This window comes from Lissotriton helveticus, chromosome 4_1, assembly GCF_964261635.1.
Source record: "Lissotriton helveticus chromosome 4_1, aLisHel1.1, whole genome shotgun sequence".
In the NCBI taxonomy this organism is placed as follows: Eukaryota; Metazoa; Chordata; class Amphibia; order Caudata; family Salamandridae; genus Lissotriton; species Lissotriton helveticus.
In genome coordinates this window covers 320,344,234-320,368,447 of record NC_136063.1, presented here as the reverse complement: position 1 = coordinate 320,368,447, position 24,214 = coordinate 320,344,234, and the positions used below count along the sequence as shown (strand labels likewise).

At 49.1% G+C, this 24,214-nt stretch overlaps 1 protein-coding gene across 1 annotated transcript in view; it reads right to left on the bottom strand.

Annotated features, from left to right (window-relative positions):
• EXT1 (exostosin glycosyltransferase 1) overlaps nucleotides 1-24,214 on the bottom strand; it is a 351,045-nt gene that overhangs the window by 38,514 nt on the left and 288,317 nt on the right. Inside the window, exon 5 of the mRNA XM_078686856.1 lies at nucleotides 2,071-2,203. Within this exon, the coding sequence (XP_078542982.1) occupies nucleotides 2,071-2,203 (133 nt within the window). The remainder of the gene's footprint in view (nucleotides 1-2,070; nucleotides 2,204-24,214) is intronic.

The following is a 24,214-nucleotide window of genomic DNA, read 5'->3' as shown; positions in this document are numbered from 1 at the left end:
TGGGCAGCAGCCATGAGCTTCCAAAGAGAATGAGGAGCCGGCATCACATGTGTGTGGAATCACTCCATGGCTGGGCGGAGCGGAGTACTGATGGAGGCCTGCACTGCTCGTATGGAGGTTTGGGGGAGTGCTATGGTCTTTGGATGCTCTGAGTCGATCATAGCGTCTCGGGCAAGAGGGAAGACGCATCCCATTGAGATCAATGTCACGCTCAGTGCAAAACTCTGGATCTCCACAGGCAGGGCAGGGCGCCTATGACAGCCGTCTTGGGGTTACAGCAGAGCCGCTGCCAGGGCAGAGCGCGGACACTCGCGGACAGTTACTGGTGAACCGGATATGAACAGTGAAACCCTGCAAATAAGTCGCCGGGTCGCCCTTCTGGGAGGCCCACCCAGTTCCAAGTAAAAGGTTATTACATAATAAACGTACTGACTGAATGCATTGTGAATTAACAATTTCAAATGTGATTTTTTTACAGTAGAGTATCAAGGTAATTTTCTTATTACATGGATCAATTAAAAACTAGCTGGAAAATCTCATGTCGCCCTATAGGGCAACATCACTTCTTGGGAGGAGATACATTCAAGTGGCCAAGATGGTGACAGGTGGTGCCATCTAAGTTCGGTTGCAATCTTAATGATCACCCATGGAGACAACTGTACTCCTAAATGAGTTTGAAGTGTATATTAACGACTATCCTGTTCCTATGAAAAACGTTCTCCACCTCCCCCACTGTAATACCCAATATGATACACAACAATTCTGGAAAACGAAGGTGCGGTGACATTTAATAAGACCTTACATTAAGACGATCCTTCGTACATTTAGAGTATATGTGAACACTTGCATAACCCACGATTCAGCTTATCAGCATCTGGCTTCAGACATGAAGGAGAGTTTCTGCCCTATAACATTGTTGCGAGTACGATAATGCGACTGACAGTCCCCGCCCGCCCCTATTCAGGACATTTAGAAGGGCTGAGATATGTCAACTTTACATGAAGGATACAACTGACTGTATTTTTAGTCCGATATATTGAAGACACTAATAAAAGTTGTTAGTTTACCAGTAGGAAGATGTAATACTTTATGCTCGGTGCATTAGTCAGACCCCACAGTAGCAATTCTAGCCCCCAAAAGGACACCATGGCTGGTATTTCCACCTCAAAAGGTTTCCTGTTTTCAGGGCTGTAGCTCCCATTGGTAGAACTCCTCTACCAATGAGGGGCCCTATGACAAAACATGCCACCTCTGGGCAGGGGCAGGCTTTCGACATGTAACAATTAAGACCGTAGAACACTGGCCACTATTGCTTGGAAATGTAGCCCCTGGCACTGTTTTTGGTGTTACTAACTGCAGTGGAGGTTGAGCCCCAGTGTTGCCGCACCCCTCCATTCTCTTCGATCAGTCTGCAATGGGCCTGGGCACAGCACACAGCTTCCATTTCGTTCAATGGCCGCGCACTGTGTACAGACCAAGCTAGCAGGGAGCACGAGCATACTAATCATGACATCATCTCATCCAAGCAATGCAGAAGCCACCAATTACAGGTAACAGGAAAATCTATAAATCCACATTTACAAAATCAATACAAAATAGATTTCATGAGTAAAAATAGGAACCAGCACTGGGTCTATTGGAGGTAAGAGCCAGAGCGCCACAGACTCATTACAACCCTGATGCAAGCACAAACAGAGCTCAGAGTTCATCAGCTCGGGTTGGGAGCCTTACTCGGAGACGAGAATTGATGTACGAGAGGAACGCTGCCCATACAAATACCGTTACATCAAGTGAGCCGCCTTAATGATCGCCTATGCATTCAAGCACAGACCTACAGAGCACGAGGAATTCAAAGAAGGCATTCATGACAGGCCGCAGGAGCCACGCACAATACCAGATCTTCATTGATCCAGGCAGACGACATGTTTCGGGAGCATTTCGTAGGGATGCTTAGATTTTACGCCGCATTCCACATTAAGGACTACGATTTCTGATGAGCTGCTTGGAAATCAATGGTGCTTTTGTGTGAAGACCCCATTAGAAAAAGGTCACCAAGGAGGATGCACTTACCTAGATTAGCATAGTAGTAAGGAAAGTCTCCCAGATATGATGAAAACTGCGGCAGCACAAACAGTCCTCCGGGATGCTTGTTCCATATTAAGCTGTTTCGTGATATGTGTTTTGTAATTCGGTCCTGGATAATCTGGGAGAAGAGGAACAGGCACGCATTAAGTATTTTACAATGTGGAACCTCCAACACTGCAAGTCAGAAAGACCACACTGAAACAACACACGACAGCAGAAAATGCACTTTGTGCGCATCCAACCTTCACATTCCACCATCCCAAGTTGTAAGTATGTTTTCATATGGATTGACATCTTTACCCTCTTCCTGTGGCCTTCAGAACCTACTGTGCTCATTTTCTTACAGAATGTGCACGCAGTCTTCCATTCCATCTTTTATTTTCTCACAGCTACAAAGTCTCGATTCATAAACCACTTCTGATAGGACTAATTTAAGCCAAGCAACCATTTGGTAGTAGGCCTCTGTATTGCTTCCATCTGTCTACATTAGCAGTGCCCAATGACGGCTCAGTAGGATCAGTTTAAAGCCAGGTTTGCTGAATACCTAGTGACTGTCGTGAAGATTCATTTAGTCCCATGTAGGTAAGCGCGTTCATATCTAGCTATATGGAGAACCTGGCATGGATCATACCCTTCTGGACTCTGGGTCCACATCCTTCATGGGAACAGCCCTCCTTAACTAGACAAAATGCTTCAAGATGGCTGCCTGCCAGTGGTTTTTACAACACCAATACAACCCGCTCTTTTCTGCTGGTAATACCTTCTCATTGCACAGTAATGTTTCGTGTCTTGTCACAGCCAAGCCACCGTCCGTTCTAACTCCCTGGTGCTTATCCCCTTCAGTTAATTCTTCCAGGCCTACTTCCATCTAAGTCCCTTTACACTGAACCTTGTGCTATGCTATCAGTATTTGTAGAATGCATTTCAAACACAGAAAGCTCTCATAGCAATTGTGGGAAATTGGGTGCCATTCCCACATGGTTCAGGGATTTCTGACTGAGTCACAAGCTTTCTAAGAAGAGAAAATTAAACTGGTCGATGTTCACAGGTACGTGAGAGATAGGAGTTTGACAACTAATCCAGTTCTCCCATTTAAATCAGATTACAGAATGAGACTTCAGGTGCAGTGGATACTTTATGATATGGACTATTCCAACTCATTCTGATATCATACACCACAAAATCCTCAACTGGCTCCCCATCAGCACAAGAAAGACTGACGCTGACCCTCGACACCAGCCAGCTCGACAATAGCAACTCACTCTATGCCGGCACATCCACCAAACTCATGCAAAGACTCCAGCCAGAATGATCCTCAACCTACCCAAGAGGACACACATCACCGAGCACCTGAAAGACCTCCACTGGCTCCCCATCCAGAAGAGATGCCACTTCAAGCTCCTGACCCACACCTATAAAGGCCTCCACAACCAAGGACCAGACTAAATGAACCACCGCCTGACCTTCCACCTACCCACGAGAAACCTCTGATCTTCACACCTCGACCAGACACCACGTATCCGCCACAGCCGCTCTGGAGGACGATCCTTTTATGACCTTGGCACCAAAGCCTGGAACTCCCTTCCCCTTCACCTCCGTACTTCAACCTCGTTAAACCACTCCAGGAAAGAACTCAAGACCTGGCTCTTCGACTGATACCTGCAATGCAGGGTCTGGATACCACTGGGGTGATTAGCCACGGTATATAAATAGTGCTTGATTGACTGATACACCATATGCAAATAGCACACTGGAACAACTAGAGCTGCACCAGGCCCAGGGAAAGATATGTTGTCTACACTGTGTGAGACTGTCTGGGCTAGGACTGATTATTTTCTGTAAAGGGAGGAACTCTAAGCTGCCCAGGGAGTGAGTGAGGGGAAGCGAAATAGTCTTCCAAGAAGACTGGAACCGCTTGTAAACACAAGGTTACAGTTTTCAGTTTACCTACAAGCTCTCAGCAGCCACATGACCTGACGGGAGTAACAAACAGGGCCCAAGTCCTAAAAACAGAGGTGTGGAAGCTAACCAAGCTAGGCAGTATGCAAGTGACAACACAATGCATGACATCACACGTGGCATTACAGGAAGTAGCATTACAATCCATGACCTCACAGAAAGTGACATCACAAGAAGTGACATCACAAGAAGTGACATCACAAGAAGTGACATCACAAGAAGTGACATCACAAGAAGTGACATCAGATCTTAAGACCTTAACAGGTCTATCAGGAGTACATTTGAGCTCATTACAGGGTTGTGCCAAAAATGTGATGTAATCCTGACACAAATCCAGGGCCTCAACTTATATATTTATTATTATAAACTCTGCCACAAAGAAACTGGCAAAAAGAAGAAACGTGTCAGTAAATCTGTTCTGCTTAATTGGTTGCGAAGTCTGCACTTTAAAATATCTTAAGGGGTTAAGGCACCTGTTGCAGAGATCTTTGTATGCCCAGTAAATCTCGTGGGAATAATAACAGAAATATAACTCTGGAGATTAACGCACTTTGTGGAGAGATCTGTTAAATGTCTAGTCCCAGGTTTGAATCAAAGTAGCGTAGAGGGTTAAGATGTCTCCTGCAAAGCACAATGTGTACCCATAAATTACAGATTTTTATTTTATGTAGATGGTGAGTGGGTTACAGCAGAAATACTTTTGTTACTTGCAGTTCCTCAATTGTGATCCTTCGAATATAACAGTGAGCTATGAAGGACCTATGACTCCTATACCTTAAAACCCTGTCTCTCATGTAACATTCTGTACACTGAATTACAGTCATATGATTTATTGTCAATGTATAATGTGCAAGTATGATGTAAAGCGCTCTAATACCCTGCATTGGGATGAGTAGAGCTATAAGAGAAATAAAACTAAACAGTGATATTTAAAGTATGTGTGTAAATACTGGGACAGACCAACACACCAGTCATTACTACAGTGCATGTATATCTCTTATATACAGGGTATGCCTAAAGTCAAAACAATGGCTCTTAAACTTGTGAAGTAATAAAAAGTTGTGTCCCTTTGCTTCTCCTCCATTGCATATGCATCTAGGTGTGAGATTCCAGACCGCTCCCACCCAGATTACTCCAACAAAAAGAGGCCTGATGCTAAATCCCCATCATTTCTTACGACATTACACCCTGCAACCCAACCCACTCAATAGGCGAGAGGTGCAGCGATCATTAGTGAAGGGGTGCTGGTGCTCAGGAGGTATGAGGGACCTACTGCACTTGATTGAGGTTTGCTTTTTCTTCTGAACAGTAAGACTGCGTTGCTTGCATTTGAGCGAACACCACTCTTACTAGGATTGTGCAGGAGTCACAGTTTGGCCTACAACACTCATTGCAAGTCAGAAAGGTAGAAGATCCTGAAGCAAACAAACGGTTAGAGGACGGCTAGATTCAAGACAGGAGAGAAAAAAAGCACAGTCAAATACTGGTGTTACAAATCACTTATCAATATGGCTTTCAAGTCACACCCAATGATCATGTAAAGCCACCTTCAGCATCAGACAAAATGTATCCAACTGAAAACAAACCCAGGCGTATTAACCGGGTTCTTATTTGTATGGAGCATAAACCCCGACTTGCAGCTACTGTGCAATGTCACTGATGAATAACATCGGACCGCAGAGATCTTCGAGGCATCCCTACTTGTTGCTTCTCCCTCCAGAGTGCTAGCATCACTCGGACCATTCCATGCCATAGGAGTCCAGCTAGCTCCTAATCCAAAGCCTTGTGCATGTTCCCCGCGCGTCAGACTGGATACAGACACTTTAAAGCAGTACTCTAGTACGCCAGTACGTGTCATTGCATGACTCAGTGCCAATGTCTTTTTGCTCCAGAAATGACGAGCCGGAGCGCACGTAAGTGCCACGCATGCGTGCTGACGTCAGTTGTATTCTAGGCTGTCCATACCCTCAGACGCAAAGCTCATCAGCAGATTGGCATGACCAGTAAACAGATCTTTAGATTAGGAGCTATTTAGATCGAAAGAGTCCAGATCACAGAACAGGTAGGTGGGAGGGTCGGTGACAAATCTGCAGTTAGAATATCCATAAAGAAGATCGTTACCAAAGGTAAGTTACTTGGTCTTCTTATGGATACTTCCTCACCTTGTTAATCAGTATCATCGCAATCGAGAGATATGCACACTGGTCATGCAAATCTACTGATGGGCTTTCCGTCTGACGGTGCAGACAGCCTACAAAGGAACTGTGGTCGGCGTGCTGCCCGCATAGAAGACTGGTGCTTGTATGGGGGGTCGGAATTGGATAACAAGTACTGCAAGACAAAGCGGACAAAATGACCCTCTTGATGGACCAGACTGGCAGTAGTCTATTGTGTATGTATGAACCTTTGTCCAAACTAGATGCTTTACAAATGTCCAGCACATGTATTTCACGACCTAATGAGTGGTAGTAGTTTTAGCTCTGGTTGAATGAGCCATGGAATTGCAAAATGTGTGGGCCTAAGTGCAGTACCTTGCCATGCTGTTGCGACAGAAGAACCTCCTGGAGCGGCAACTTGATCAGAGGACCGATGCTCAAACTCCAGAGCTTCGGGTACCACACTTGCCAGGCTCAAGCTGGGGGGCGGGGGGGAAGGGGTTATCTAGTTGCAGTCCTCACAGGGGAGTTGTGCTCCGACACCAGGTACCATAAGCAGACTACGTGAGAGTCTGTCACAATTTGGCAGTCCCTACATAGTTTAAACGCCGTCGACTTACGGAGTGACATTTTCCCTTGCATACAGGTGGTCTAACAGAACAAGGAGAAGGCCTGGATTTGAATCTGGAGGTGGAGAAATAAAGGGTCGGACGTCTGAGCATGGGTAGAGCTTATACGCGGCTCTGCTCGTCATTTCCAGAGCTGAATGAGGTTAGCGCAAAGCCACACAACACCATCTTCAGGTACAAAGGACTACTGCTTTAAAGTTTCCAGATCAAGTCTGATGCCTGGGGAATATACACAAGGTGAGGAATCTGTGGATAAAAATATCCATTAGAAAAATTAATTTGTGATCAACATCCAAAGTAAACAAATTCAATTAAAGTGAACTCCTGTCACGACTGCTGCCTTTGCAATGGTAGAGATTCCCAACATTATACAAGTGGTTTGTTAAGAGAAACGAATGACTTAACTATGTCCAATGCACCCAAATTTGTGGAGAGGAGTGTGATTAAACTAGGTTGAGACAGGTTTCTGGGTCGACTCTTACAAAGGTACATTTATGATGTAAAATAGCGGATTTTTATGAATGTAGCATGAAAAATCCTGAACATGACCCTAGATTTTATTTGGCATTCCAAAGAGGTGAACATCCTCAAAATGGCCAATTCCCATAGCCCTCCTTTAGCAGTGTGTACCTTTGCATATTACATGCTAGATCAAAAACCCCGCAGGAAGAAGAATCATTAAATAGACTGGAGATCTTCATACCTTACCGACAAGTAACACAAGTGGTGGAAAAAAACACCACAACACTGAAGATGTTTCTTTTCAGAATAGCTTTGGTCATCACTGGAAAAATCCATGTCTAAACTCTCATAACTTTGGGCACGAAATCAGCACCTCAAAAGTCCCACCCATGGGTCTTTCAAAGCTGGCCTTGGATGATGCAACAATGCACATTTTGCAAATGGAGGTTGAGGCTGCCAACCTCAGCATCTCCCAAGGCCTCAGGGGAATGTAAGGCTGGTCTTCAATATAGAGCGAAATTTCTCCTCCCAGTCCTTCAAAAGGGCCTGGAATGGAAAGCTTAGGACGCGCGAGCCAGATGCAGCCTTTGACTGGATCGCTGCCCTTGGTGAATAAGATGAGGCAGCATGAGGCCCCTTCCGTCTCCATTGGTCCATCTCTGGCTGAAAACATCCGAGCAATGAACACAAGCACCTCCACCGACAGACCGACTCCCTTGAATCACTCACAGCTTAGCTCATTCAGCATGGTGCCACCCAGGTGGTTTGTTGGGGGGAGAAAGTTGGTTGTTGGTATGACTCAGCAGGGAGTGAGAAGTAAATGGGACAGCAACGAAAGGGGGGCTGGGCTGTTGGGCAGTGCATGTGGCGTACAATGATTAAACCATTTTATGCAGCATCATTAGAGCCAAGTAAGCGGGAACGCGGCTATTCGCATGGCCTAATGCAGTCAGTTCTGTGCATTTTTCTGAAAATTGGCGCCCTGGGCTCAGCTCGCCCATACCAAAAGCCGGCTCTGGTGCTGGCCGTACTAATGTGGCTGCTATAATGAGCCAGGGCGCTGACCTGAGGAGTACACCATGGCTCCCAGACGCAGTACAAACTGCGTCCCCCAGATTGGTCAAGCTTCCCCCACCGCCTTTGTGGGAGAAGGGAAGGGACACAAGCCAAGAGATAAATGGGAAATACCGGACCCAATTATTTTTTATTAAATTTACAGCTAACCTTGAAATACAAAAAAAATAGCTATTATAGCACTGAAATACATTAGCAGACAAATTACAGCGTATAATCAGTGAGTTCTCAGATCGTGTCCCAGTTCATATGCAGAGTACAGTCACAGTTTTCACTAACAGCCTGCACAGTGCTATTTTCGTAGATGCCTCGCTCTGGAAGAGAAAATGAGATGTAGGCATTTATAACACATTTTTAAGACACCGCAGTTTGTGCATGACAAACTATCAGCTAATGTCTTACCTCTTGAAATCGAAGAAGAGGGATTTGTTTAATTGGTTTGAACTTTAGATTTTTGTTGTGCGCTGTACAAACACCTTAGGGGATCAGGCACTATTTATTCTATGCAATTAAGTCCAAGTTCCCCATTAGCATGACATATTGTGAGCATCAGTTTCACGGCATCCTGCAATGCAGCTGCGAAAACTGAGAAAATGAGTCCCACCCAGAATGCAGCTGGGTGAATAATGACGGGTATGAGCTGTGTAATTCCAGGCAAAGTTCTTACCCTGACTACAATTCGAATCAGCTCAAAAAGCCATTTATCATGGACTCCTCTCAAAATGGTATCCAGACGGAGCTTCACGTGCACCCTGGCACCCTAAACTCTGTGCTATGCTGACATTCACCCACTAACTTATTGGTATAAGTGTCAAAGACATCCAAGCACCTTACTCCCACAAGCAGGTCCACATGTACCCTGGCAGCATACTCCCATAATGCGAGATTCACATGAATCCTGGCAACTCACTCCCTTAATGCAAGATTTGCATGTACCCTGGCAGCATACTCCCATAATGCGAGATTCACAGGAATCCTGGCAACACAATGCGAGATTCACATGAATCCTGGCAACTCACTCCCTTAATGCAAGATTTGCATGTACCCTGGCACCACACTCCCATAATGCGAGATTCACATGAATCCTGGCAACACACTCCCATAATGCGAGATTCACATGAATCCTGGCAACTCACTCCCTTAATGCGAGATTTGCATGCACCCTGGCAACTCACTCCCATAATGCGAGATTCACATTCAGCCTGGCAACACACTCCCATAATGCGAGATTCACATGAATCCTGGCAACTCACTCCCATAATGCGAGATTTGCATGTACCCTGGCAACTCACTCCCATAATGCAAGATTCACATTCATCCTGGCAACACACTCCCATAATGCGAGATTCACATGAATCCTTGCAACTCACTCCCTCAATGCGAGATTTGCATGTACACTGGCACCACACTCGTATAATGTTAGATTCACATGAATCCTGGCAACTCACTCCCTTAATGCAAGATTCACATTCAGCCTGGCAACACACTCCCATAATTTATGTGAATTAACATGCCCAGGCAAGACTAAAAGAGAGGCAATGAGTGCAAATGAAACAATCTAAGCACTTGAAATAACAAAAATATTTAGTTTAATATATTTGTAAAAAATTGATGAGGTCATGATATATTATATTTTCATAAAAATACATAGAATTAAAAAATTTTTAAACATTCATGGAGTACAGATCAATCAACAGTATAGTTGGCAACCCAATAAATGTGGGGGAACAAGACGATTTCTTCTATGAGAACCGGATATTAATCACTGTCCTCAAATTCAGTTGAAATTGGTTCAATGTCGAATATGTGAGTGTAAGATGGATATTTCTTTTATCCCCCTCCCCCCCAAATGGAAGTGTGTTTCCAAGATTCATGTGAAATTTGCATCATGGGAGTGTGTTGCCAGGGTGAATGTGAATCTCGCGTTAGGGAAGTGAGTTGCCAGGGTACATGCAAATCTCGCGTTAGGGAGTGAGTTGCCAATAAATGTGGGGGAACAAGACGATTTCTTCTCATAGAAGAAATCGTCTTGTTCCCCCACATTTATTGGGTTGCCAACTATACTGCTGATTGATCTGTACTCCATGAATGTTTAAAAATTTTGTAATTCTATGTATTTTTATGAAAATTGAATATGCTACTTACCAGTATGCATCTGTTCTTGGCATGTAGGGCTGCTAACATTCATATCTTTTGCATTAGATCGCCGCCTAGTGTTGGGTCCGGATGATCGCACATTGTTGTCCTGGAAGAGTCTTCGAAGTATCCTGAGATAGGTGGCTCCTCCCCTGGACTACAGTGCGCATGGGCATCGGCTCCATCCCCAGATTGTTTTTAGCCATTGTGGCAGAGATGGAGTGAAAAGTGTAAAGGATGTCCATGCTAATGATTGAATGCAAGAGTATGTCTGCAGCTGCGACAGGCACCGGGGAGGAGGGTGGGCGATATGAATGTTAGCAGCCCTACATGCCAAGAACAGATGCATACTGGTAAGTAGCATATTCAGTTCGAGGCATGTGGGCTGCTAAATTCATATCTTTTGCATAGAATGTATAGCAGTCCCTCCATTAGCGGCGGTTGCCCGTGCCAGCTGCAGAAACCTGAAAAAGTGTCTTGAGAACAGCCTGCCCAACAGCTGCCTGCTGTTTGGAATGCACATCAACACAGTAGTGTTTTGTAAAGGTATGTGGTGTAACCCATGTGGCTGCTCTACAAATGTTTTCTAGAGGAATGTTCCCCAGGAAAGCCATGGATGCCCCCAATTTGCGTGTGGAGTGCGCCCTTGGGGGTATTGTTAAGGTGCGTTTAGCCTTTTGATAGCAGATCTGGATGCACTTAACAATCCATCTGGCTATTCCTGCTTTGGAAATAGGGTTGCCCTTGTGCTGTGGCGAGAAGGCAACAAAAAGTTGTTTTGTTTTCCTAAAGTGTTGTGTCCTGTCAATATAGTACATCAACGCCCTCCTAACGTCCAAAGTATGGAGCATTCTTTCCGCCACCGTTTGTGGGTTTTGGAAGAATGCAGGCAAGTCAATAGTTTGGTTGAGATGAAACTGTGACACCACCTTCGGAAGGAATTTGGGGTTAGTACGTAGTACCACCCTATTTGGATGAATTTGTATGAATGGCTCTTGGATTGTGAGCGCTTGCAGCTCACTGACACGTCTCAGTGAAGTGATAGCAATAAGGAAAGCCACTTTCCATGTTAGGAACTGGAGTTCACACGAGTGCAGTGGCTCAAAAGGTGGTCCCATCAGCCTGGTGAGGACCACATTGAGGTTCCACACCGGAGCTGGCGGTGTTCTTGGGGGAATGACTCGTTTCAGACCTTCAAGGAAGGCCTTAATGGCAGGCACTCTGAAGACAGAGAGATGTTGCCTGTTCTGAAGATAAGCTGCTATGGCGGATAGATGTATCCGAATGGAAGTGTAGGCTAGATTGCACTTGTAAAGATGTAACAGATAGCAAATGATGTTAGGGATAGATGCATCTAGCGGGTTTATGTTATTGGCTGTACAGTGAATGACGAAACGCTTCCATTTCGCAGCATAGCATGCTTTGGTAGTCTGCTTCCTTGCCTCCTTGATGATGTCCATGCATTCTGGAGGCAGGTGAAGGTAGCCAAACTCTAGGACTTCAGGAGCCAGATCGCCAGGTTGAGCTGTTGCGGATCTGGATGCTGAATGTCTTCATGGTTCTGCGTCAAAAGCCTGGGCGTTAGGCGCAGCCTTTGATGCGGCACCACCGAGAGTTCCAGAAACGTGGTGTACCATGCTTGGCGTGCCCACGTTGGAGCAACTAGGATGAGGGTCATCGAGTGCTGCCTTAGTTTTCTTGCCACTAGCGGTATTAGAGGTGCTGGTGGAAAAGCGTACGCAAATTTGCCTGACCAGTTCATCCATATCGCATTCCCCTGCGACTGTGGGTGAGGGAACCTGGCGGCAAAGTGTTGGCATTTTGCGTTTTCGTTTGTGGCAAACAGGTCTATCTCCGGATGACCCCACTGCTGGAAGTACGGGCGGAGTACTGATGGATGTAACTCCCACTCGTGCATTTGATGGCTGTATCTGCTGAGCAGATCCGCCATCTGATTGTCCTTGCCCGGGAGGTGTTCTGCCATGAGGCAAATGTTCCTCTGAATGGCCCACTTCCACATGCTCTGAGCCAGATGAGACAGCTGCGGTGAGTGGGTGCCTCCCTGCTTTTGAATGTAGTACATCGCTGTCATGTTGTCCGTCCGGACTAACACCACTTTGTTGCACAGATGTACATTGAAGGACTTGAGCGCCATGAAGATCGCCATCAGTTCCAGATAGTTGATGTGCATCTTCTGTTGCTGCGTCGTCCATAGTCCCTGCACTGTGTAAGTGAGCAGATGAGCTCCCCATCCCTGGAGAGATGCGTCCGTAGTCAGGATAATCTGTGGCACTGGCTCTTGGAACAGTCGGCCCTTGCAAAGGTTGTGTGGATTCCACCAATGCAGAGAGTTGTACGCCCGACTGGTAACCAACACTAGGTCTGTCAATTGTCCCTGAGCCTGTGTCCACTGATTTGCTAAGCACTCCTGGAGCGGACGCATATGTAACCTTGCGTGAGGGACTATGAAGATGCAGGAGGCCATCATGCCAATCAACTGCATGAATACTCTCGCTGGAAGCGAGTGTTGTGGTCTGAACCTTTGGATTAGAGACAGCATGCTGTCTATCCTGACCTTGTTTGGCTGAGCCATGGCTGTCAGGGTATTTATCGTCGCGCCCAGAAACTGCCGCACATGTGCTGGTTGAAGGTGCGACTTTGGGTAGTTCAGCGAGAAGCTCAGATTGTGAAGGAGGTGAATGGTAGTCGACATGTCCGCGGCGCACTGTTGTTCCGACTTGGCTTGAACGAGCCAGTCGTCTAGGTAGGGGTAGACATGGATGTTCTGCCTCCTGAGGTGCGCCGCAACCGTCGCCAGACACTTGGTAAATACTCTTGGTGCGGTGGTCACTCCGAAGGGTAGGACTTTGAACTGATAATGCCTACCTTGGATAGTGAACCTGAGATACTTCCTGTGGGACGGGTGTAGTGGTATGTGGAAATAAGCATCCTTGAGGTCTAAGGTTGCCAAGAAGTCCCCTTGGTTCAGCAAGGGAAGAATCTGTTGCAGTGTAAGCATATGGAAATGTTCTGATAGTATATACAGGTTGAGGGGACGCAGATCTAGAATGGGTCTGAGAGATCCGTCCTTCTTTGGAATAAGGAAGTACAGGGAATAGACCCCTGTGCCTTCCTCCTCCACTGGCACGAGCTCGATTGCGCCTTTTTGCAGCATCACCACTACTTCTTGCTGCAATAAGTGCAAGTGCTCTGCGGACATAGGCCGTTGCCTTGGTGGAATGTTGGGTGGAGTGGACTTTAACTCTAGACAAGAACCGTACTGGACAAGTTGTCGTACCCACCTGTCTGTGGTGAGGTTTGTCCAGACTGGCAGGAACTGCTGGAGTCTCCCCCCGACAGGTGTTAAATGGTCGGGGGGCAGTGACAGAGAGTCACTGTTTGTTTGGCGCAGAGGAACGGGAGTTGTTGTTTCCTCTGCCACGTCCTCTGGTGCTGTTTCCTCGATAACCCCCTTTATTCTGCTTGGGGTACGAGGACTGTGCTCCACCTCTAGTGAACTGTGATTGTTGACCCATCTGTCCTCGGGTGACTCCACGTGCACCTGAGCGACGAAAAGTGTTGCCCCGGAATTGTTGTGACTGAAGGGCCCCCATAGACTTAGCTGTTTCGTTGTCTTTCTTAATCTTTTCGAGGGTGGTGTCAACATCGGGACCAAACAGTCTATCAGGATTGACGGGCTGATTGAGTATGGTCGTTTGAATGTCTGGCTTAAACCCTGATATGCGTAGCCACGCCTGTCGTCTCAGCATGACGCTAGTGTTAACAGCCCTAGCTGCTGTGTCTGCGGCATCAAGTGCACACTTTATTGCTGCGTTGGAGATGAGTTTTCCCTCCTCAATAAGCAGTGTGGCACCCTCTTGAAACTGCGTAGGCAGGTATTGTAAAAGTTGCTCTAGGGTGTCGTAATGCGCCCTATCATAACGTGCCAATAGCGCCTGTGTGTTCGCAATACGCCAGAAATTGGCAGCCTGCGCAGCTACTCTTTTGCCCCCTGCCTCAAGCACTTTAGACTCCTTGTCTGGGGGAGGAGCTTCACCCGTTGTCTGGGAGTTTGCCCGTTTGCGTGCATTTGCGACCACAAGAGAGTCTAGTGGCAACTGTCCCCGAATGTATGCAGGGTCTGCAGGTGCTGGTCTGTATTTCTTCTCAATGCGTGGATTGACCACCCTCGCCCTGGTAGGCTCTTTGAAGATTTCCGCAGCATGCTTAAGGACACCTTTGAGCATAGGAAGTGTCTTGACTGTCCTTTCAGAGACTGAAAAAGTGTCAAACAGAAAATCTTCCTCTACTGGGTCAGCATGCATGTCCACATCATGATTAGCAGCTGCCCGTTCAATGAGTGCATGAAATCCGGCAGAGTCTTCTGTTGGGGATGCACGTGCACTGAAAGGCTGAGTCTTGTCCCACATTTTGGATTCCTTGGTCACCTATGTCGTCATAGGAATCCTGTTGTGCATCGGGCTCATTGATGGGGAAAGTGTACTGGTCATCTTGTCCATATTCTTCTCCCTCAGAGTGGTCAGGGGAAGGTGTTGGGCTCCTTCTAGGAGGAGGCTGGATAGGTTCGATCAGGGCTGGAGTGTCCTGTGCAAGCCTTTTCTTTTTAAGTGGGATAACATAGGAGTCCACTGGCTGGGAAGTGATCTTCCTCTTGTAAAGGGTCAACTTGCCCGTGTCCGCGTCGATAAAGCGTTCCGAGTCGTCTCCTGAGGAGAGTTGTCGACCCAATACTCCAGCAGGCGTGGCCGAGTCCGATGTCTTCGGCGCCGTTTTTGGCGCAAAGGCCTTTGGTGCCTCCTTTGGCGGCAGAATGAAGAGAAGTTTGCCAGTAGGCTTTACTGGCATGTCCATCGTCTTCTGGTGCAACGGCGCCGGAGCCGACGTCGCAGAAGCCTTATCCCGTATTCTTTGAAGTGAAGTGGCGATGAGGGATGCGTCACTCACAGCGGCACTTGGCGCCGACGAGGAGGACTTCACCTTGCCTTCGGTTCCGACGTCTTGTGGGCCCTTCGGAACCTTAGACGTCGATGCTGCAGCTGTAGACACAGAGTCCTTGGACCGATGTGTTGAGCCTCCGCCCTTCGATCCGTGTGATTTTGCAGACTCCGTCTCAACTAATCGTCCGACTAACGACGTCCCCGTCGGTACCGGAGTCTTGTCGCTGACTTTGGCGGACTTTGACGGCGTCGTCTCCGTCGACCCGTGCCGGACGACTTTCTTAGAGGAGGCCTCCTCTGTGGACGACTTCGGCACTGTCGGTGCGACAGTTTTCTTCGACTTCTGTGGACCAGAGGCCGACGGAGTCGATGAGGTAGCAGGCTTTGGTGGTTTTGGTTGAACGACCGCCATCTTAGGTGCACTCGAAGCCGTTAGTTTCGGTTTCGTTTTCGGGTCGGCCATTTTAGGAGCAGTCGATACCGAAGGTTTCAGTTTCGGTTTCGATACGGGCTGCGTAGCAAGTATGTCCGTGGCCGGGCCTGAAGGCGGGGCCGTGGCTTGCGGTACAGGGTCTTGGGTAAGGCCGAGTGGCGATCCCGTGACCCGAGCCTGATCCGCATAAGTTTCGGGGCATAGCTCATCCCCCGAGCTATCTTTTTTTTTTTTTTTTTTTTTTTTGAAAACCTTTATTGGTCATAAACACACGGAATACAGCTCAGTGCCTACAACCCACAATCTTGGGCCAGCTTTCACAGTGTTTCGAAAGAAGATGGTCAAGTAGTCATAATAAGGGTATGGGATGCACACAGCAAGCCGCCTACAACCCATCCGGGCCGGCCGCGTTGGAATTAAACATGGGTCATAGAGGAAATTGCAGGAAATCTACTTGAGTACACTGTGATTCTTGAGCAGCAAAGCAATGAGGTTAATTTTTACATTTAAAACAACTTAACAACGTAGCATGTTCATTTCCTTCCCCCAGCGACTCCCCCATACTGGAGCAGTGGAATGGTGGAGCTTAGTTGCGCGGGGGGCGCAAAGTCGAAGTCACTGTCCAGCATTGGATGCCAGGCCATGCCGGCCGTGTCATTACTACTGCAATAATGTTGACTCAACCACGGGGAAGGTAGTTTGCTCGCTTGCCATGCAGAGAGTACGATATTGTGTCGTGCTATGGGTGTGTTGCAGTGGATGATTACCTGAATGAGAATATCCGTTCCGAACCAAGTCCGAATAAAACAAGAGGTGGGGGGGGGGGGGGGGACGCTCGTCACCCCGCAATCCCGTCACTCCACGTTCTGTATGTTATGTATCAGGGGGGGCGTAACAGTCGGTGCCGCGTGTGTTCGCATACGCAGGTCCCAAAGCAAGCCATTTCCAGCAGGGGGTAGCATATGTTGGAGGCGCGCGCTGGGGTAATGTCATTGAAAGTGTGAGAATGGGCGTAGCCCACGTGTGGGGGCGGAGCGGCTATCGCTGCAGTCTATCCCTCAATTATCCCCCTCCACAGAATGCTCATCAGTGTGTAAGTGAAGTAGGTACGAAGTGAGAGGACCCCATAGATCCTTGGGTCGTGATTTAGGTGGTAAGAGGTCAGCATAGTTATGTAATTGTTCTTGCCAGGTAGCCATGCAACTCAACCAGTCCTTAAATTTAGGTGCCCGCCCCCTGCCCCATCTGCATGCCACCTGACGTTTGGCCAAAAGGAGGCTTAGTGCAAAAAATTTGCGGTTCGTCTTAACAGCAGGGTGAGCTAGTCCGAGCAGTGCCACTGTAGGACAAGGGTCTATGGATAGTCCGAGCATGGCCGATAGAGCGTCAAACACCTCCACCCAGTACGTGGCGACTGCTTGGCATCCCCACGCTAGATGTATAAAATCTGCTCCCGAGATGCCACATCGGAGACACCTATCGTCGTCTTTGAGGCCTAGACGGTGCAACTTTGCCGGCGTGAAATAGAGCCGGTGCAAGAATTTATAGTGGATCAATCGGAGGCGTGTGTTTCCGGTTACGGCATGTGTGTGAGAGCAGCTCGTCTCCCACTGCTCGTCTGTCATGGGATCGGGTAGGTCAGCATCCCAGTCCTGCCGGGCTCTAAAGGAGGGGGGCGATGGGGCCACCTGAACGTGTTTGTACAACATGGAGACTACATGCTTCGGGACAGTGGCCTGGAGCAGGGAGTGCAGAGGCGTCATGATTTCTGGTTCGTCCGGAAAATTGGGCGTGACGGATTTTATGTTTTGTCGGAGGCGGACATAGAGGAAAGTATCCATCATCGTGGGGGAGTTGTCCCCAAAAATCTGCACAGCCGTGCGGAAGGCGCCCTGCAGGTAAAGATCTCCCCATGTGTTTATAGCGTATTTGGCAAGGAATTTACGTCCTAATTCTTCTCGGGCGATACTCACCCTGGGGTCATTAGCCACCGCCATTAGAGGCGAGTAGGCGAATAGTACTCCCATATGCCCTGCAATGCGCCTCCAGGCTCTGACAGTACAGTCCACCGTAGACGGGTCTCTGTCGGTCATACTGACCGTAGTGTAGAGATACCCAGAGGGTTTTTCCGGTCTCATATAACCATCCTCAACCGCCAGGTGGGCCATAAATGGAGGAGGATGGAACCAGTACGCAGCAAAATGTCCTTGGGCACAATCGTAGTATTTTCGGAAGTCCGGGACTTCAAACCCTCCCTGGTGGTAAGGTAACATCAGGGTTTTCAAACTGAGTCTAGCTTGTTTGCCTCCCCAGATCAGTCGCGAGAGCTGGGAGTCGAGGGCCCGAAAAAAGCAAGAACCCGGGCTATAGGGTATATTCGTAAAGAGATATAATAATTTGGGGAGGACCACCATCTTAATAAGTGATATGCGGCCTGCCATGGATAGAGGAAGGTGTAGCCATCTGGTAACGCTGTCTGTCAATTTGTCCAGGACCGTCCCATAGTTAGCCCTGATAAGGTCCTCTCGATTCCTGGTGATTCTGATTCCTAGATATTTTATTTCATCGGATTCCCACACCAGGGGGTAGTCAAGAGGAAACTCCGAGGTCTTGTCTGTCAAGGGGAACATAGCAGATTTCGCCCAATTGATCTGTATCCCCGCTATAGCCCCGAATTTAGTAATTTCGCGCAATAAGGGATTTAGATTATCTCGTGGTTTGTCTACGTAGAGGGTCATGTCATCAGCGTATAATGCGATCAGGAGTTGCCGTTCCGGGTAAACTAGTGCACGATGTTTGTGGTGTTGTCTAAGCTTCGCGGCTAGGGGTTCGATGGCGATCGCGAAGAGTATCGGGGACAGAGGGCAACCCTGCCGGGTACCCCGATAGATCTCAAACGGAGCGGAGCGCGCACCGTTGAGCAGCACCGTAGCTTGGGGTTTATAATATAACAGCCGAATCCAGTCTAAAAAATTAAAGGGGACCCCCATCCTTTCGAGCAGTGTAAGGAGGTAGTCCCACTCCAGGGAGTCGAACGCCTTTGTAGCGTCAAGGAAAACAGCGGCAGCTTCGCACCTGGGGTTAATATCTTGCAGCACTGCTTGTAAAGTACGCAAATTATGGGATGTGGCACGGTTCGGAACGAACCCCGCCTGATCTGGAAGGACGAGTCGTTCCATAAGGAGGTTGAGACGTGTAGCGAGAACTTTAGCTAAGATCTTGCTGTCCGTATTCAATAGCGAGAGGGGCCTGAAGGAATCGCAATGTTCGGGTGGCTTACCCGGTTTCAGCAGCGACGTTATTAATGCTTCCCGCATCGTGAGGGGGAGTGAGCCTTCTTCCAATGCCGCATAGAAGACCTGTTTCAGTATGGGTGCTAGTACATGTATAAAGGATTTATAAAAATCTATCGGAAGGCCGTCCGACCCCGGCGCTTTCCCTGACTTCATGGACATGATGGCATCCTTGATCTCATCAAGTTCGAGCTCATGATGAAGGAATTTTTGCTGGGACGGTCCCAGCCAGGCAATAGCAGTGTCATCTAAATATTCCTGCAAATTGAGCGTGTCGTTCCTATGTGAGGTGTAAAGCGAGGTGTAGTGTTCAGTTAACACTTGGAGCTGTGTCGCGGTATCGTGGTGCGGTGTGCCATGTTTGTCCAATAAAGTTGGGACATAATTTTGATATCGAGGGGTTCTGACTGCATTGGCCAGCGCCTTACCAGGTCTGTCTCCCTCACCATATACCCGAGCATTGAAGGGCTTACCCAGAAATTTGCCTTCCCTATCCGCCGCTTCTGAGTATTCGTTCAGTTTTTCCCTGATCTGAGCATGCACTGCGCCGTCCCTGTCTCCATTCGCCATTTCTCGCTCTAGCTGACGGAGCTCCAATTTAAGCTTGTGAATGTCTGTTCGCAGCGCCTTGAGAACTCCCCCCCCCTTTGGCGATACAGCTCCCCCTCATAGTCACTTTAAAGGCCTCCCAAACTGTAGTGAGACTAGAAACTGAATTAATATTCCGTTCAAAGAACTCTGTGATTTCCTGCTCCAATTCAGCAGTGAAGGCAGTGTCAGTCAGGTGTGCGGGATTCAGGCGCCAGTTCAAGAAAGGGGGTGTTGTAAGGGGAATGGTTAGGGAGAGAAGAACCGGGGAGTGATCTGAGTATGTGCGCGCCAGATGACTTGCTTTGGTTAACCATGGGGATAGACCTGCTGAGACAAATACATAGTCAAGGCGGGCCCATGTGGAGTGGAACGCAGAGCAATGAGTACCCTGTTTGGCGGTGGGATGCATATGTCGCCACGCATCCACCAGGCGGTGCTCCTTCAGTATTCCTATTAGTGATCGCTGAGTATTAGTGTAATGAGAGGCATGTGGGTGCGACCTGTCCTGTGCGGGTATGAGGGCCGTGTTGAAGTCTCCCCCCAGCACCACGTGATCTATCCCCAAAGCCTGTATTTTCCCCCACATGGTGAGAAGAGCATCAGGGTCATCCGTATTAGGACCATAGTAACATGCAAACAATATTGTGTGTGAGTGTAATTTCCCCCATAGCATACAGTAGCGCCCCTCAGCATCTACCTCAGTCCCAGCTGGAGTGAAATGTGTTCCTCGTTTCACCAGTATTGCCACCCCTCTAGCGTAATTAGAATAGGAGGAGAACACCCTGCTCACAGCCCATTTAGAAGCGAATGGAGGGGAACCGCTAGGCATCAGATGAGTTTCTTGCAGCATAGCTACAGATATCCCGTGCCTGTCAAGATACCCCAGTATTTGTCTTTTTTTCTTCGGGTTATTTAGCCCACGTATATTCCAGGAGGTTACTCGGAACTGCGAGGCGGGCTGTGGTTCAGTTACGTCTCCCATATTTCTAACGGAAAAAATGAGCGCCAATCATCTACAACATCCATGCACAAATAACAAATGGCAGCAGATATAGGAATCGAATCCCAACTACCCTCTCGGTATGCCCAACTGCTAGCGTGAACAATAAACAATGCTGTCCTGCAAGTAATATGTTGGAACATTCCTCCACCCACTCCGGCAACCCCAACTCGCCGGGCATCCTGAACCCACCCAATCCCCACTATCCCTCCCACTCCCCAACTTAAAAACACTAGAAATGTCACGTATCCCTCCATTCTACCACAAGAAGGGGGGGCTTGGGGCTCGCCCATCGGGGTACCGTACTAGGGGCACCAAACTTGCCATCCACCTCCCTACTCGCACCCACTTGGAACCAGGTAAAGACCCGGTCTCTTGGCGTGGGACGGAGGTGGGCGATCGAGCCTGCCAAATATGTATACCAAGTCAAGCAACATTATTGATTTGCATCTCACCATGGTGTAGGCGTCTAGTCCGTCACCACTTCTTGTCCACGGAGCGGTCACTGTGAATATGGACTATTCCTGCTGGTTCATAGGCGAAGTGGATCTGGAGCGATGGCTTTCAGCGCCTCCTCTGGTTTCGTCCGCCCTGTGGCGTTTAAGAAAGTCCTCCACCTGCTGAGGATTTTGAAAGAAGTGCTGTTTGCCCCCGTAGGAAACCTTCAATTTCGCCGGGTACAGCATGGCGTACGTCATCTCTCGATCCTGGAGCTTCTTCTTTACACCTACGAATTTCCTCCTGGCTTCCTGCACCGCCGGGGTGAAGTCCGGGAAAAATGAGAGTGTAGTGTTACAGTAACCTACCGTGCCAATCTCCCTCGCTCGACGGAGCACCGCGTCCCGGTCTCTATAATTGAGGAATCTCGCTATGATGGGGCGAGGTTGGGCACCTGGCGGTGGGCGTGCGGCCAAGGATCTGTGGGCTCGCTCCACTATTAAGTGCGAAGAGAACGATTCCTTACCAAAGAGTTCGATGACCAGATTTTCAATGAACACCTCCATTTTCCCAGTGTTGGTGGACTCCGCAAGGCCCAGGACGCGGATGTTGTTGCGCCTGGACCTGGCTTCTAAATCCTCGTTTTTCTCCGCGATGATTTTTAAGAGCCTGTCCATTTGGGTCACCTGCCTGGCATTCGTAGTGGCACCATCTTCCAGATCTGATATTCTATCTTCCGCTTCTTTAAGTCTGGTGTCGTGCTGTTCCAATTTGGTAACCACACTATCCATGCGAGTATTGATCGTGTCAATTTTGGCGTCAATACTTGTCAGACTCTGTTGCATGGTCAGCAGCAAGGCTTTCCAGTCGTCACCCGGTGGTCCACAGGCGGGAGGGCTACCTTCGGGTTCGTGCGTGGTTCTGGAGGCCCGTTTAGATTCAAACGGTATTTTGGTCTGTTTGGCGTCATTGCGGCCCATGTCGCGTCTAGGTGCACGCGAAGCCAGCGTGGCAGGAGCAGCCAGTGTGTGGTGACGCGAGGTAGCGTCTATGTGACAAGGCGGAATTGCAGGGCGAGAAAAGCTCTTTTCGAAGTGGCACTATGGGCACAGTGTAGGTCAGAGGTGACGTCTGTTTGAATTCTTTGGCTCACGAGCCCAAAGTAGTGAGGCAGGGCTGGTGAACAATGTCTCCCCAGCCACGGGTGAAGTAGGAGACGCAATTGACTTTAGCTTGATCCGCCCACCGATACACCAGCCAGGGTCTCTCTGTGCGGACCACAACAGGAGAGTAACCAGAAGAGCAACCAGGAAAGCGGTAATTATAAAGGGGGCCAGATCACATCGCAGGTTATGTCCTGTAGCAGATCAAGTGGCTTTGGTCAGATATCGCCGGCCCTGTGCCAACGTTCAGTGTAGCCGGTGGGCAGAGTCACGTAAGCAGGCGAGGGAGCGGTGAGGCGGCATCCGCGCCCCGTCAATGTGAGCTGGGAACGATGAGCTCTCTGGGCCGGTGTGGTGACAACCCCCCGGCAGTGCACTTCGTGTATTGAAAGGCGGGAAGGTCGTCTCAGGAGAGCAGGCGGGTGCAGTGAGCGCCGTAGGAGGTGCCTGCAGGGTCACACAAGCAGCATGAACGAGCCCACCGCCCTTGGGGAGCCAGCAGATAGATCACAGTAATGCGAGGGCGGCGGGAAGGTCAAATAGCAAGTGGGACTTGTGCAGTCTCAATGCGCTACAGCGCAGGATGCATGTTTGCTCCCTGCAAGAGTTTAGTATTGTCCCAGCTGTATTAGCGCCTCTGCAGTCCATAAAGTAGTGTGGGAGGCGGCGCCAGATAGTGTGTCTTGCCACTGCCCGTTGAACTCCGCTCCGCCGCTAATGGCCGTGTTCGCGCTCTTTTCGCCGTTAACGGCAGTCTGCAATCACTCCCAGGATGTGGCAGTAAGAGGAAGGGCTCACCTTCAATGTAGGGAGGTCCCCCTCCAGCAAGACACAGGCGCAGAGGAAGCGACGGCACAACGTGCGCTCCGCAGTTGATGTGTCCGCAGCCCCGATTAGGCCGCAGATCCCCGGAGTTTCCTGGCCAGCCGGTCCCGGAGCGGCGGGTCACTAGCAGACAGCCCGAGCCGCCTCCGAGTGAAGCAGCGGATATCTCCGCTCCCAGACGGGCGATTTCGACGCTGCTGGCACCGCTGAATGCGGAAAAGCGCCGCGGACACCACGGTGGGGAGATAGAACAGTTATCCCCGGTCAGGATGGTCAGCAGGATTGGTCAAAGGCTCGATCTGGCGAGAGCCTCACTACAGTGCGGCCATCTTGGTTTGGCGCCACCTAGCGCCCCATCCCCCGAGCTATCTTCCGCGGCCCCATAAACTTCTTTGACGTCCCCTACCTCGTCGACGTATTCAAGGCCTTGATCCACGACCCCGTCGTCGTCTTCCGGATCTGCCTCGACCTCCGTCGCGGGCGGTGAGATTTCAAGATGATGGCTTAGGCCCTCTTCTTCCTGGTCGCCGAAGATGTTATCTGGAGCCGGGGCCGCTTGTCTGGCCTCAAGGCGCACCGCGCGCCGAAGCTTGAGCGTCTTCTTCGACCTGAATCTGGAGCAGGCCATGCAGCTGTCCTCGTCATGGTCTGGCGAGAGGCATTTGTTACAGACCGGGTGCACGTCGATATGTGGGTATTTGGACCCACAGACGGGACAGTATTTAAACGGGCTCCGCTCCATGTTGAAAAGTTGTGGTCGTGTTGCGATGAGAAGGCCTCGATGTCCGAAGAGTGATACGACTCCGCAGATTCCGACTCAAAGAGACGGAAGAACTCGAGACCGTACGCAAACAATACCGACGTAATGAAACGAAGGCCTTTTGGCCTTAAAGAAGCTAGTTTTCTCGGTTCCGACAGAGAGACGTCGAGACCGCATCCGAACCCAATGGCGGAAAAAAACAATCTGGGGATGGAGCCGATGCCCATGCGCACTGTAGTCCAGGGGAGGAGC